The sequence below is a fragment of the Sciurus carolinensis genome, chromosome 12, assembly GCF_902686445.1.
Source record: "Sciurus carolinensis chromosome 12, mSciCar1.2, whole genome shotgun sequence".
In the NCBI taxonomy this organism is placed as follows: Eukaryota; Metazoa; Chordata; class Mammalia; order Rodentia; family Sciuridae; genus Sciurus; species Sciurus carolinensis.
The window spans coordinates 81,271,146-81,286,537 of record NC_062224.1 but is presented as its reverse complement, the minus strand read 5'-3'; the positions used below and the strand labels follow the sequence as shown (position 1 = coordinate 81,286,537).

The 15,392-nt window shown below is 45.2% G+C and overlaps 1 protein-coding gene and 1 pseudogene across 2 annotated transcripts; both read left to right on the top strand.

Moving 5' to 3' along the window:
* The first annotated feature begins 832 nt into the window (after positions 1-832).
* Il19 (interleukin 19) lies at positions 833-8,770 on the top strand. Of its 2 annotated transcripts, none has more exons than XM_047521668.1 (6): positions 833-878; positions 3,224-3,370; positions 3,517-3,582; positions 5,978-6,130; positions 7,089-7,160; positions 8,400-8,770. In XM_047521668.1, the coding sequence occupies exons 2-6, from the start codon at positions 3,227-3,229 to the stop codon at positions 8,493-8,495; spliced, it is 531 nt and encodes a 176-aa protein (XP_047377624.1). In that variant the 5' UTR covers positions 833-878; positions 3,224-3,226; the 3' UTR covers positions 8,496-8,770. The 2 variants fall into 2 exon arrangements, with proteins under 2 accessions (XP_047377624.1, XP_047377622.1); XM_047521666.1 differs by having other exon boundaries at positions 7,086-7,160.
* A 4,703-nt stretch (positions 8,771-13,473) lies between these two features.
* LOC124961411 (AP-3 complex subunit sigma-1-like) lies at positions 13,474-14,306 on the top strand (annotated as a pseudogene).
* Positions 14,307-15,392: the final 1,086 nt, after the last annotated feature.

Genomic DNA, 15,392 nt, shown 5'->3' with positions numbered 1-15,392 from the left:
CTTCATTTATTCTGGGAATTCATGTTTGGGGAGGAAACTGTTTATATTCTATCTTTGTATCTCTCAAAACCCTGGTCCTTGGACAGCTTCCTATTCTTGGAGAGTTGACATAAAAGAGTAATTTAGACAAAGGGTTTTCTAGTCCAAAGCAAGGATTCCAGGTTCTATTCCCAGCTCTGTCATTACCTGCTCTTAAACTCCATCTAACTCCCAGTCTCATATTCTGTCTTTCTGCATCGGTCAAGAATAAAAGGACATTCCAAGGGGCTAGGAAAAGGGGAAAGAGATAATGTGCAAGAAATCTTTGGATACCGGAGGTAAAAATTGTTCTCCATGAAGGTCAACAAAATAATGTATGTAAAGCCCTGAGCTCATACCTAGTGCGTGGCTGGATGGGGTGCTGGAGGCAGAGGCACCTGCAGAGTGTCACGAAGCTGGCTGCTGGCAAGATGAGGCCATCCAGAGAGTACTTTCCTAAGTTCGCCTGCAGGGTACAGTTGGTGGCATGCCACGGCTCTTAGGAAAGGGACCTAACTTGGATTTTTCTGTATGGATACAGAATTGCGAAGAAATTCTCATTTGCATGGTGATGGGGAGTTTATTTTTCCCAGAAGCTACATGTCAAGACCCAGGAAAAGAGGTATTTCTTAGTAATGATTAATCAGCTGTATCACAAAGGAAAAAAGAAAGAAAATAATTAAGGAAATGAAATACTAAAGAAATGAAGGGGAAAAAAAAATCTGCCAAAGGTGGACCCACCCAGTAAACTTTGACAGCACTTCCTCTTATCCACCTGCATAAAAGTGACCAGCCCTTTCCAAATGGCAAAGAGCCCCGGGAGAGAAGACTCAGGAGCAGCTGGCAGGCACAAGGTGAAGGTGAGGCTGGCGCCAACTTCTTCAGGGACTCTGTTCCTCCTCATCCCAGACTCCATCCTTCGGGACTGCAGGGCGACCTGTTATCACTGCGTTTGGCCTGGGTGTTTTGTAGAAAGGGGAGAGCTATTCCATATAGGGAGTGAACCTTCTGGTATATCTTCTTTTTAATGAGAAGAAATGGAGAAAGAAGGAAAGGAAAGGAAGAAGGAAGGGAAGAAATTAAAGGAAGGGGAAGGAATCTCATATCTTTACTATTGCTTTTTCATTCTAAGAACTGTGCTGGGTAATTTATAATGTATCTTTTTAAAATTCTTGGCAGTATTAAGTATCTTCTTGTTGGGTTACTTCCCTTCCTTCCTTCCTTCCTTCCTTCCTTCCTTCCTTCCTTCCTTCCTTCCTTCCTTTCTTCCTTCCTTCCTCCCTTTCTCTCTCTCTCTCTCTCTCTCTCTCTCTCTCTCTCTCTCTCTTTTTTTTTTTTTTTTTGTAGTACCAGGGATGGAACCTCGGGATCCACACAAGCTGGGCAGGTGTTCCCCCAGGCCTTAAATATCTTTTAAAAAGGAAGGTGCACTCCTGGTTCAGTGGGACCTGACCAGAAATGGGTTCCTGTCTGGTGTAAGGGGAATGACTGGGCTCCACAACTGAGATGCCAGAGGGAAAGAGTGTTGGAAGTGGTGAAGTACAGGGATAAGGAAAGGGGGCTCGGGGTTGGCCCACCACCTCCCAAGTCCTGGCCCTCACAGGTTACTCAGCTTCCCTAAGTATCAGTTCCCTTCTTGATAAAATGGGTTAGAAACAGAATTCTCACAGGGCGATTGTGAGCATGAAACAAGAAAATTGTGCAAAATGCTTGGCACAGTACCCAGCATACGTCACTTATTATCTGAATGGGCCAAGATGTCTAGAATTGCCTGGAGAGGGGCAGAGCTCTGGGGGACTCTTCACAGACTTCCTGCCAGTGAGGGTCTATTTCCTTGTTTTGCCAGAAAGAAAGATGTTCCAAAAAGAGAAATCAAGCTCTTTAGCTTTCTGTGTGCCTCATGGTGAGGCACGCAGTTTACACCTGCCACGCTCTGGGAAGGCGTCAAGGAGAGACGAGGATATGCTGTTTCCTTGACTTTATAGAGAACGAGTCTGGGGACAAGGCTGAGGCTGTGGCTCAGTGGTAGAGTGCTCGCCTAGTATGTGTGAGGTGCTGATGGGTTCAATCCCTAGCATTGCAAAAACATTAAAAATATATATAAATTTTTAAAAAATAACCCTCAAGAGAAGGAGTCTGCGAGTCCTAGGAAGATGTAGGCAGTGGTGGCAAGGTTGAGGACCATTATGGTTCACTCTCACTACAGTGTTTTTATTGTTTCAGTGACCGTAAGGATAGTCAGGGGTTAGAAGGGGTCCTCAGCTGGCTGGTTATGTTTGTGACTCTCATTCCCCTCCTCCAAGGCCACACAAATTACAGTGACCCAGCACACACATCTGGCAGTGAGAGCACTCTGTGGTGCCATGGGGGATGCTAGGTAGGAACTAGTCACTCATGTCCTCAGAAGATTTACCTTTAAGGTTAAGCTCTGTCTGTGAAGCTTGTGCTACTATGGAGGCAAGTCTGAGACGGATAATAAGCTGTACAATGATATCCGATGCACATTATATGACATAATTTAAAACAGTTAAAGGAAGAAGCAGAAAGATGGAGGAAAGAATCTGGGTGAGAGAATTAGAAGAGGCAACAAGTGTCGCAGGGTCTGGTCCTGTCTAGGAACTAACTAGCTGCAAACCTGTCCTTTGCATCTCCAGCTCAGTGATTGACAGAAGGGAAGCCACCCGCTTGTCCTCAGGGGCGGGAGTGGCAGCCTTCCCCTACCTCTTCACCAGGGCCAAGCAGTGACTAGGAGAAGCTCGTACCTCCTTTCCCCATCTTCTCTAGAAGGCTAAATCTGCGTAGTTAGCTTCACACAAGTGATTTTAAGCAGATACACACTGGAGCATTAAAATAAAAGGGTGTTGCTGTCTTTGGGGGCAAACATAAACCAAATGTGCTTTTATGGTTCTTCAGATCTGTTGCCTAACTGCACAGCACAATGCTAACCCTGTTTTTCTTTTTCGATTTAAAAAAAAATAATTTCTTTTCATCCCTGTTGAGGAAGTAAGCAGTGTTGAGTCACAGTACAGTGATAGACACATGAATGTGCCCCCAGAACTTGAGAGAGGATGGAAGAAGACCATATCAAGCTTTCTGGGGGGTAAGGGTGGGGACTTGGGGTGGCGGAGAGGAGGGCTCTTATTCAATTGATTCAAGAAACCAGAGGAGGAGACTTTGGGCAGCTGACTTCCACCCCTTGCTGCAGGACATGAAGGTACAGCGTGTTTCCCTCTGGCTCCTGGGTGCAATGCTCATTCTGTGCTCAGTGCGCACCCACCCCCTCAGGAGATGTTGGATTTCCATGGACATGCGCCACGTAGAAGAGAGTTTCCAAGAAATCAAAAGAGCCATTGTAAGTATGGGTTGGGTGACAGTGTGGGGAAGGGGTGTGCCTCACCTGACACCTTAGCTTGAAAGGCAAGTTCTTTCCTGCAGCCTTTTGTGTCTTAGGATACGGGGAGTACTTAATGCTTAGATCTGTCCTGTTTCCCTTCACAGCAAACTAGGGACAACTTCCACAACGTCACCATCCTGTCCACACTGGGGGCGCTGCAGAGCATTAAGGTATTGGTCTGTGTCTTCTTTTTACTGTAGTTTTATCATTACATTGAAATGACTCTGGACTGAGACAGAAGTCCCCACCTGTCCCCTTCTTGTTCCTAATGTCCAGTGCACTCTTGACACTGCGGATTTCTCAGGTGTCATGGGTTAGGTACACTGCTGTCCCAGAGACCATGAAACCCCTAGTGTCAATTTCCTAGAGAGAGATGGGAGTACCAGGTGCTCAGAGGGGATAGGATTTCTTTGACTTGGGGATGATTTTGGAAGCTTCCGTGGGGGTCAAACATAGTGGCTTAAAAGCTGAGGAATATATAGATTAGTGGCTAAAAGAGAGGGAGGGATTTGGGGAATGTTGGAGGACTTGGGGAATGTGGGAGGACCAGTGGAAGATCAATGAAGGTGGACATGTGAGCCTGGGACAGTGAGGTGACCAGGTTTGTGATGCAAGGACATGCAGGTGGGGTGAGGTGGACCACTACCTTGGAGTCATTGCACGGAGTCCCTGGCTTTTTAAGAGCGGCAATAGTTTCAGAAGGTTTTTGAGGCAAAAGTTATCTTATCACACATTGTGTTACAAAGACAGTCTGGTGATGTGCTTTACAGTGGCAACTGGGGACAGGAAAGTTAGTCCTGCCCTCTGCCCAGCTGTCCTGACTGGAGGTGCTGAGGGTACATTATGAAACAGTTGACTTGCCAGTGGATCACCCACTTCATGGAAAGAACCTGAGAGATGCCTTTGAAATGAACTCAGGTCTCAGATGCATTCTAGAAGGATCCAGGGTTTTCCAGGGATTTATATGACAGAATGTAAGATATATCACGAAGAAATAGAGACCGTGGAAGGGAGAATGATGAACTAGTGGCTGAGTCAGCAACAGACCCCCAAGTTTATGCCTCCGTCTCTAGATTCTTTCTCCTCTCAAGTTTGGAAATGTTTGATGTGGAATAAGCAAAGGCGTCAAATCTTTCGTATATTCCCTTATTTTTTCCTTTCCTCGCTTTTTTCTGTGCTATCTTTTCTAGTGCCACAATCTTTGAGAATACAGTGGTAATTTTTGCCTGTCTGACTAAGGGACCCAGTAAGAGTGGAGGAAGGAGAGGCTTGGTGTTGCAGTAGGCTTTACCGCAATCTAGGAAAAGCCACCCTGGGGCCAAGGAGGCTTTTGCTGCTGTAATGCTAATGAAGATGGATGTGCTGTACTGTCCCGCTGGGGACCACACCCTACTTAGACTGAGCTGTAAATCCACAGAGTAATTCCCTGGCAGGGCAGAGAGCAAATTGCTACCAGGAGACTGTCCAGCCAGCTTCTCTGGGCTGTGCCTGGGGTTTAGGAACCCTCTCTAAGAGAGAGCTACATTGTGCAGGCCACAGACCTACCCAGAGGTACCCAATTCCACAGCTGTCAATCTCCACTCTTGCAAATCGCAGCCCCATTCCAATGATCTCTGTGGTTTAAAAGGACAGACTGGAAGAGAGTCCAGCAGTCCCGAGCAGGCTGGCAAGTGTAGCCATGAACGTTGAAGGATGGGAAATGTGGCAGAGCCTCTGGGATGTAAGGAAGTACTTTTCAAGAAAGCTGCTCAACCATTAGTTCTTCTAAAAGGGAGGCACCTGATTTCTGGAAGAATTTAAGCAGAACTTGGTGAGGACACGTTGGGGTGCTATAGAGAGAATCCTAGCCCAAGATTGGATTCTGGGCCCCATCATTTGTTACCTTTGTAAGCTCAAAAGGATGGGAAGCAGATCTCAATGGATTCAGAGAAGCCTTTATTCCTTCACCTACTTGGGAGCCATTGGGCCCATTTTCCAGATGGGAAAAATGACCATCAGTTACAGAGGAGGTTCTGGTTTTATAGGGTACAATGAGGATGAGGTCATCATTGGAAACCGTGCATGTGCAGTTTTGACCGTCAGGGGCTAGTTGTACAGGTTAAAACCAGACCCTAAGGAATGAGTACTCAAATCTTGCCCATTGTTATTTAGGACTAATTTGCTATGCAGTAAGGTCAAGGTCTAGGGCCCAGCATTCCGTGTCCACTCCTTTCCTTTAGGGCCCATTGTTATCTGGAAAGGGTGAACTGGGAGGGGTTTAATATTTGGCCAATTTCCCTTCCCTCCTCCTAAGCCACACCATCCCTCCATTTTTCTTGGGGAGCTGTCTTTTAGGAATTCCTTAACTCTTCAATGATCACTCCTGGCTGTACAGAAAGAGGGAGTAAGCTGGAATCTCCTGTCCTCACAATTTTCCTCCTAAGTGGCTTTGCTGTGGTAGAGTGGATGGATTTTAAAAACTCACTGTTAGTTCTCTCGCTTCTTGCTGCCCCTACTCAAACAGACTGCTTTGGTCCCTAAGATAACAAAAGGGCCTCTGGGAGTGTCTCTAATTTGTGTCTGTAGCCTTTAGACGTATGCTGCGTGACCAAGAACCTCCTGGCATTCTACGTGGACAGGGTGTTCAAGGATCATCAGGAGCCGAACCCCCAAATCTTGAGAAAAATCAGCAGCATTGCCAACTCCTTCCTCTACATGCAGAGAACTCTGCAGCAATGTGTGAGTCAGCTCCTTAGGATTCCAGGCATCTGCTCCTGGTCTGCCCAGGGAGGGGCTGGGGCATGCTGGCTCCTGTTGGCTTCTGGAATCAAGGGGAATTACCTGCCCTGTGGTCCACGGGGACAATGGGGACAATCAGGAACCTCTTCTGGTGGTCACTCCTTTCCCGTGTTTCCTGCCTCCTGATACCTCATCTGACAGTATCTTCATGGGCCATCCTCCTGGGATGACCAACTTATGTCTGATTATTCTTTACGTGGCTGCAGTGACCTGTGAGAAAGCCAGGCCAAGATTCTAGTCTCGCCACAAGTGTACCCCTTCGACTTTTTGTTTCTGGTCCTTTGGGGTTTCCATACCAGGTAACCTCTGAGTAGTTTCTTGGTATAGACTATCTCTAAGGGTCACCTGTAAGTTCACTGAGATCTACTAAAATCAAACATCAGAAGCAAAACCAAAACTAACCAATGAAAACTTAGACCTGGAGAAAACCTGGGTTCTACCCCCTTCTCTGCTGATGATTTCTTGGGTGACCATGGCAAGTGGCTTTGCCTCTCCTTGCCTTAGGCTCTAAGATAGTTAGAAGTGGGTAATGAGCCCATCCTGCAAGAATGGAATCAAATGGATACATTTAAACAGTTACTTAATCAATTAACCTTCAACAAGTGTAGGATCGCTGTACTCACAGAGTGGGGAAAAGTTAGATATGGGAGCTTTGCTGGTGCCATCGGGGCTGTAAATCCAGAATAACAGAAGCCATGGTCAAATGCAGCTGAGTCGACAAACAAGCCCTACTGTCCCCTGTCTGCTCCTGCCTTAATGTATTCACCTCCCACACCTCCCATTGACTTCCTCCGTGGGAGGGAGAAGAATGTCACTTCTCATGTGGGGAGGTGGTGGTCAGAGCCAGCCAGGATGCGAAGGTCCTCTGATAGATGTCACCTCCATTGTATCACAGCAGGTGCAGAGACAATGTCGCTGTAGTCAGGAAGCCACCAATGCCACCAAAATCATCCATGACAACTATGATCAGGTAAGATCTGGGAGGATGATGGGGAACTCATTGGCTAGTTCCCTTTTCCATCGTCCCACTATCATTGTCTTGGAACCCTCAACACAGCAAGCCTGACCTGCCTCCTGAGTCGGGGAAAGCACACACTGAGTAAGATGGGGTGATACAGAGGGAGCAAAGGTGGGCAGTGGGTCCTGCACTGTTCCTCATGAAATGTGATACCTGCATGGTGTCCTGGTGGTCGCTCCTGCCGTGGCGTTCTGTGTGCCATAAACACACCGCGCTTCTCATGTAGGTGTCAACGCAGAAACGGGGCTGCTTGTAAATGAGTCACGGGACGATCTTATTAAAGGGCAGATTCTGGTTGTGTGGGTCTGCAGTGAGGCCTGGATTTCTGCCGTCTGACCACACTTCCAAATGATGTCCATGCTTTGAAGAGCAGGGAGGTTGGGGTCCATTCAGAGCTCTGCTTCTTTGGGAACAGGCCCCATGGGATATACAGATTTCTAGAAAAAGCTGAGTCAAGTGGTTCTTACTACAAGCCAGGTATCATCCCAAGACCAACTACAAGTAATGGCATATTGATCTTCACCACAATGCTATGAAGATATGTACCTTGGATAAATTAGAAAATAGAGGCACAAAGGAAAGTTATTAAGTAACTCAACTAAGGTCACACTGCAGCTAAGTGGTAGTGGTAGGATTTGACCCCACACTGGTTGGATCTAATGGATGTGCCATTAGATCTTGCCACCTCTTTCTGGTCTGTGAAGAGGAGGAATGGAAGCTGTATTTTAGTTTGACTCTCACTAACTGTCCAAGTAACATGGGGCAAGGCACTCACCCTTATGGACTTCAGTGTGAAATGGGGACAACATATCCTCTCTACCCACCAGCGAGCACAGAGGGGACCAAGACTTTCTGGAAAACAGAAATACCAGAGAGCTGATACGTAAAGAAAATAAGCAGAAGAACTAAACAGTAAAGGGGGTTTTTCCTATTAGAAATGGGGGGGAAAACACCAATGGAAAAAAAAGTGAAGTATTTCTTACTTGGTGTGTTGACATGGAATTAATTGGTCAATTATGGAAACAAAATTTTGATTGCCTATTAGGAACATGATTTTGAATGTGTATGCTGTGCAAATACATTGGGTGAATAAAAAGCAAACTCCGTGAGGACCAGAAAGTGGGGGAAATGATCTGCTCACTTTGGCACTGTCTATACATGTCACCTTCATGATGGTTTCATTGGTTTCAGCTGGAGGTCCAGTCTGCCGCCATTAAGTCCCTGGGAGAACTCAATGTCTTTCTAGCCTGGATTGACAAGAATCATCAGGAAACTTCTGCTGCTTGACATGAGGAGCCTGTCTAATTACCCAGGGAAACAACCAACTTTGAAGGGGAGTGGATGGGGAAAGCCCCCATGTTTATCCAAATGAGGGTCCTTTCAGAGGACCTCCCTACTGATCTGGAATTCTCTCCTGGGGTTGGGGGATTGCAGGGAGAAACCTGGGTTTGAGCAGAACTCACCCTGCAGCTGGAAGTCCTACTGGTCTCAGGCTGTCTAATCCCACTTGAAAGTACCCAAATAGTCTATTGTAGTATTTATAATGAAATATGTCTGCTGAAAGGTCCTGAGAGCCATCCTGGAAGGAAAGGGTTGGCTTCCCACTAATTTATTGTGAAGTTGTTTATCCCATGTCTGTGATGTGAGCTGAAGCGTCTTATGTAGTACATATTGTACCAACTGACACTTCTAAATAAACTCCATGTTTTACCTATGAGTGGAAATGTCTTCTGATTCTGGGAGAGTCAGTCAAGGAATCATAAATGAGACATTAAAAATAAAAGAGGTCTTAAAGAACATAAAAGATGGGGAAACTGAGGTCTTGAGGGGGATAAGAATATACCCAGGGCTCAAAACAAGTTAATGCAGAAAAGGTGTCTACACTTGGGTGTATGACTTCAATTTTTGTTGCTGTGAGAAAATAGCTGAGGTTGGGTAACTTTTTAAAGAAAAGGTTTATTCAGCTCCTGGTTCTGTAGGTTTGAGGACTTGGTACACTCAGGGGCATGGAACTGGCATTGGCTCTGCTCTGGTGAGTACTTCATGGCAGATGGCATCACGATGGAGGGAGTATGTGTGAGGGGAAGTCATTGCATCTTCAGAGAAGAAGCCAGAGAGTACTGCAGTGGTTGGGCTTGCTCTGAACAACTTACTCTCTTTGAGAACTAACTCAGATCCCATGAGAACCACCTTCATTCATTCTGAGGGTAGAGCCTTCAATGACTAAAGACCTCCACTAGGCCCCCTCTAAAGGCCTCACCACCGCTCACACTGAGGATCTCAAACTCATGGACCCATGGGAGATATCCTCAAACCATAGCCACCAGAGCACTGGCCTTGAAGTTCTTCATTCAGCACCTTTTCTTCCATGCAAAGACAAGAAGGTGGGACAGAGGCCTGTGACCACTCCCTTCTCCTGATGTCTCTGTCTCTGTCTTCCCTCTGTTGCTCTGATTTTCTCTGTATTCGTCTTTCTCTGTTCCTTCTTTCTCACTGCTCCCAGCCTAGCTATGTCTTTTCTGAATCCTTATCCATTCTCCAGGGGTGTACACGTTGGGCTGGGGAGAACACCTTTCTGACCAAGGGATGATTTTCACGGTGACAGATCTGAACAAGTTACTGCGCACAGGTACTGCACACCCTGGGCAGAGTGCGCCATGTGGCCACAGTGGAGAGAGGACAAAATGGACACCAACTTCTAGGTGGACACTCCATAGATGATGTGGAGCATAAATACCCATCTTTAATAATGAGGAGAGCATAAAACTGACATCTAGTGAGCATCAAGCTGTGGGCCGGTGCCAAGTCCTTTACATGGGTCATCCTGGGCAGCGGCCATCCTGTTGGCCGAAACCACCTTTCGTCGTTTCTGCCTGAGAATGAGATCTCACGGTGCAAGCTGTAGTGGGGAGAACCAAGCCTCCCAAGTCAGGCAGACCTGGGTCCAGACCTGGGTGACTTGGAACACAGTATTCATGTCTCCAAGTCTCAGAGTCCTCTCCTGTAAAATGAAGATACCAGCAGCAGTCTCGAAGAAGCTCTGTGAGCATCCAGTGAGGCGAAGGACAACCTCAGCAGAGTGGGAGGCTGTGTGGCGTAATGCAGGGACGCCAGCCTAGGAGCTGTCACATGCTGGTCTCGCCATGATGCCCAGAGCAAGTCAATAAATTCCTTGGGTCCTTACTTGTCTGTAACGTGGATTGTGACCCCCTGACTACCTACCCTATATTATTAAAGTCATTAAGAGTCTTTGGCACATGCATGACACCTCGAGTCCATTCCCTCTAATAGTGCCTCCTACTGCTGACCCAGGCTCACTGTGACTACCATCCTTGCCTGTGCTGTGCTCCTTCAAGACCCGGGACCTGTTCTCGCTGTAGGACATGCACACTTGCAAACTGAGGTAGAAATTGAAAAAGTCCTCCGCATGTTATTTATTCATGGGGTTTACAGGCTGTTAAGGTGCAAGTTTGTTTGCAGAGGACCTCCGCTTTCCAAGGTGACCTTGGATGGAGGAGATGGCGGGAAGACGGCAGTTCCAGCGTTGACCCTCATTTAGACGACCCAGGTGTGCTTCCCAAGCCCCTGCACAGCTCGTCCCCTGCCTCCGGCAGGTGTTGAGTCAAGAGGTGTGCTCTCTGAGCATAATCACCCCCATTTCCACCTTCAGAAAAACCCACACCCCTTTCCCAGCTTCCTATACTGTTTATTATCTGTTTCTCCACTTTGAATGTAAGCTCTTTGGCTTGTTCGCTGCCTGGCACTTAGTAGGTGTTAAATTCACATTGCTTGAGTACCTGAACTGGATTAATTAAAATAACAATAATAGTAAACATTCATCTATCTAGTGCTTTTCATATTCCAAGCAATGGTCTAAGAAATATACATAATAAAATATATTATAGTCTGAATTAATATATTTCATTTAGTTCTACCAACAATTCTATAGAAGTTCTCAGAATGAAATAAAATGAAAAAGGTCACCTCATGGAATGTTGGTAGTACAGATAATTAAACCCTAAGGAGGAAGTTGGGCACAGAGAGATTAAGTAACTTATCTAAAGTCACACTGCTCATAAGCAGCAAATCCAGGCTTCCAGTGCAGGCTACCTGGTCCCAGAATAAATGAAAACATTAGCAACAATGTAAACATGTTGAAACTCATTATGTGACAGGCACTGAGGTGACTGCTTAACTTACATTTCGCCTATCACTCTGCATGATAATCTTCTAAGGTAAAAATGATCAACCAACCTAATGGCACAGGAGAAGGGGTCTGAAGCTTAGTAAATTTCAATAATATACCTATATACAGAATTGAGGACACGGACACAAACCCAAATAAATACAATTTTCTCATACTAGACAAAGGGGCCAAAAATATGCAATGGAGAAAAGATAGCCTCTTCAACAAATGGTGCTGGGAGAATTGGAAATCCATATGCAACAGAATGAAACTAAACCTATATCTCTCACCATGCACGAAACTAAACTCAAAATGGATTAAGAACCTTGGAATCAGACCAGAGACCCTGCAGATTATAGAAGAAAAAGTAGGTCCAGAGCTTCAACATGTCGGCTTAGGACCAGACTTTCTCAACAGGACTCCCATAGCACAAGAAATAAAAGCAAGAATCAATAACTGGGATAGATTCAAAATAAATAGCTTTCTCTCAGCAAAGGAAACTATCAGCAATGCGAAGAAAGAGCCTACAGAGTGGGAGAATATCTTTGCCAATCATACTTCAGATAGAGCACTAATCTCCAGAATATATAAAGAACTCAAAAAACTCTACACCAAGAATGCAAATAATCCAATTGACAAGTGGGCTAAGGATATGAACAGACACTTCACAGAAGAAGATCTATAAGCAATCAACAAACATATGGAAAAATGTTCAACATCTCTAGTAATAAGGGAAATGCAAATCAAAACCACCCTAAGATTCCATCTCACCCCAATTAGAATGGCGATTATCAAGAATACAAGCAACAACAGGTGTTGGCGAGGATGTGGGGAGAAAGGTACACTCATACATTGCTGGTGAGGCTGCAAATTAGTGCAGCCACTCTGGAAAGCAGTGTGGAGATTCCTTGGAAAACTTGGAATGGAACCACCATTTGACCCAGCTATCCCACTCCTTGGCCTATACCCAAAGGACGTAAAATCAGCATACTACAGAGCTACAGCCACATCAATGTTCATAGCTGCTCAATTCACAATAGCCAGATTGTGGAACCAACCTAGATGTCCTTTAATTGATGAATGGATAAAGAAACGGTGGTATATATATATACAATGGAATATTACTCAGCCATAAAGAATGATAAAATTATGGCATTTGCAGGCAAATGGATGAAATTGGAGAATATCATGCTAAGTGAGATAAGCCAATCTCAAAAAACCAAAGGACGAATGATCTCGCTGATAAGTGGATGATGACACATAATGGGGGGTGGGAGGGGTTAGTTTTAGGGTTAGAGTTAGGGTTAGGGAGGGGGCAAGAATGGAGGAAGAAAGGACTGTATAGAGGGAAAAGAGGGGTGGGAGGGGTGGGGGAAGGGAAAAATAACAGAATGAATCAAACAACATTACCCTATGTAAATTTATGATTACACAAATGGTATGCCTTTACGCCATGTACAGAGAAACAATATGTATCCCATTTGTTTACAATAAAAAAAAATAAAAAATAATATACCTATGGCTGTGTAGTTAGTTGTGGAACTAGAATTCAAATCAAGGTGTCCTACTCCAAAGCCTGGGCCCTCCACCATAATGGTATGTGGCCAGGTATCTTGCGTGAGTGATGGGAAGCTGGGAAAAGAAGATCAGCTGTCATAATGAGCTGTGTCAGCCAAAAAGGAACACTGTTGTTATAATTGGTGGAAGAAGTGCTGGTAAGGGAGGAGACACTGGAGGAGAAAGTGCTCCCTCTCTGAACTTGACTCATTTTACCTAAACTCTCCAAGTCTCTTGACTGATTACACCCCTGCTTACTTGTTATTGCTCTCCTTTCAGATTGAGAGCAGGTCCTGACTCTTTTTTAAGTCTACAGAGGACCTGGCACAAAAGTGGGTTTTTTCCCCGCTTCACAAACCTGGTGCTTAAGAAATACCTGCTAAGGAAGCAAGTATAGACTTCTCTCCCAAACCCTACCTTCTGAGGAGGTCTTTGTCAGCCCCTGGTAGAGATCTTGAAAAATCCAGCGCTCACCCTGAGCTGCTAAGGCACGAGGGGAGGGAGCCCACCTCATGTGCAGGGATGCAACAGGCACATGCAGGATCTTGTCAAGCCTCCAAGGAGGTCGAAGATCTTATCCCCACCGGTCAGTAAAGAAGTATGTGGGCGCGCGCGTGCGGGAGAGGGCAGGTGAGGAAGGATCACTGGCGAGATCCCGAGACTAGGCTCGCGTGCCCGCCCCGCCCTGGACCCCAGCGCCCACCCAGTCGCCCGGCCCTGCCGTGATCAAGGCGATCCTCATCTTCATCAACCATGGGAAGCCGGCTCTCCAAGTTCTACCAACCCTTATAGTGAAGATACACAACAGCAAGTCATCAGAGAGACTTTCCACTTGGTATCTAAGAGATGAAAATGTTTGTAATTTCCTAGAAGGAGGATTTTGATAATCAGTCTTAAGATGTGTAGCTTACTGTGACCTATGGACTTAAATCTAATTAACTGGAGGATCTGACAACAAACTGATTTATAGACATTATGCAACCCTATATTTTGTCTTCTGTGTGGATTCTTCAGAAAGTGAACTTGGCTTTTTAGATCTAATTCAAGTATTCGTGGAAACCTTAGACAAATGTTTTGAAAATGTCTGTGAACTGGATTTAATTTTCCATGTAGACAAGGTTCACAACATTCTTGCAGAAGTGGTGATGGGGGGAATGGGATTGGAGACCAACATGAATGAGATCATTACACAAATTGATGCACAAAATAAACTGGAGAAATCTGAGGTTGGCTTAGCAGGAGCTCCAACCGGTGCTGTATCAGCTGTAAAGAATGTGAATCTTCCTGAGATCCCAAGGAATATTAACATTGGTAACATCAGTATAAAAGTGCCAAACCTGCCCTCTTTTAAATAAAATTTTAAAAAGGCCACTCCCAGGTAAAATCCAGGGGGAAAAGTCTTCTAAGTTTACCATGCAGTTGTTTACCAAAAATAGAGGAGGGTCTTAACTTTTGCTCTTGGATTTAAGTCAAGGTACTGTATAGAAATTGTGTAAAATCAGTATGGAAGTTCAATGTTGCTTTTCTTGCTCAGTGGTTTTAACAAAATTAAGTAGTTCCAGTGTGATTTTTTTTTTTTCCTTTTTAAAATTGCATTCCTATGCCCACCTAAGGCATGCCTCTGTGTATTGGCTATTACAGTATTTTGAAAAGTAAGATATTTCTTTAATTATGTACAACCTAAAATTATGTTGGTGTTTTGTATGGATCATCAGTGCAGCATTCCTTAATTCTTTCTGCTATTTGTCACAATTGTTATTTAAAGAACCAAATGTGTATTGCATGAAAACATTATGACCTTTTTCTCTTAGTTTAAATAAATTCCAAGGTAACTGGACTTCTAAAGCACCTGTCTGTTTGCCTGATACCTACTTTAGCAATAATTTTTTTTATGACCCTCTGATTCAACAAAGTAAATAAAAGTATATTTTATCACTGTTAAAAAAAAAAAAAAGAAGTATGTGACCCAGAGAGGTGGGGGTGGGGGGGGTGCTTGCCCAAGGCCCCATGGCTGAGGGACAGCTGATCCAGAAGGTAAGTTCAGGCCCTGGTGCTCTTTCCCCCTGCTGTGGGGAAATCACCTTGCTCTGGTCAAGGTTATATAACCCAGGGCCCAGGTTACTGAGTTGAATGCCAGTAATGCTGATGATTAAACCCAGATACATCAAAAGGGGCCTGGACTTACTAGAACAAGCCTCTGAAGTTGCACACAGATTTATGAACCAACACAGAGCAAAGGAGCAGAGGCTGACTTCTGAATGTGTCACACAATGTTCCTGGCCCAGCTGAGGGTCTGGGCTCCTCCTGGGGAACACTCTAGCCTCCTTCCATCTTCTAGAGCAAACTGCTAACAGCCACACATGCTCTGGACTGCTGTCTTTTAAAACTGCCTAGAGTTTTGGCCAAATGGGAAAGAGAACAGGCTTGGTGTGAACACTTGC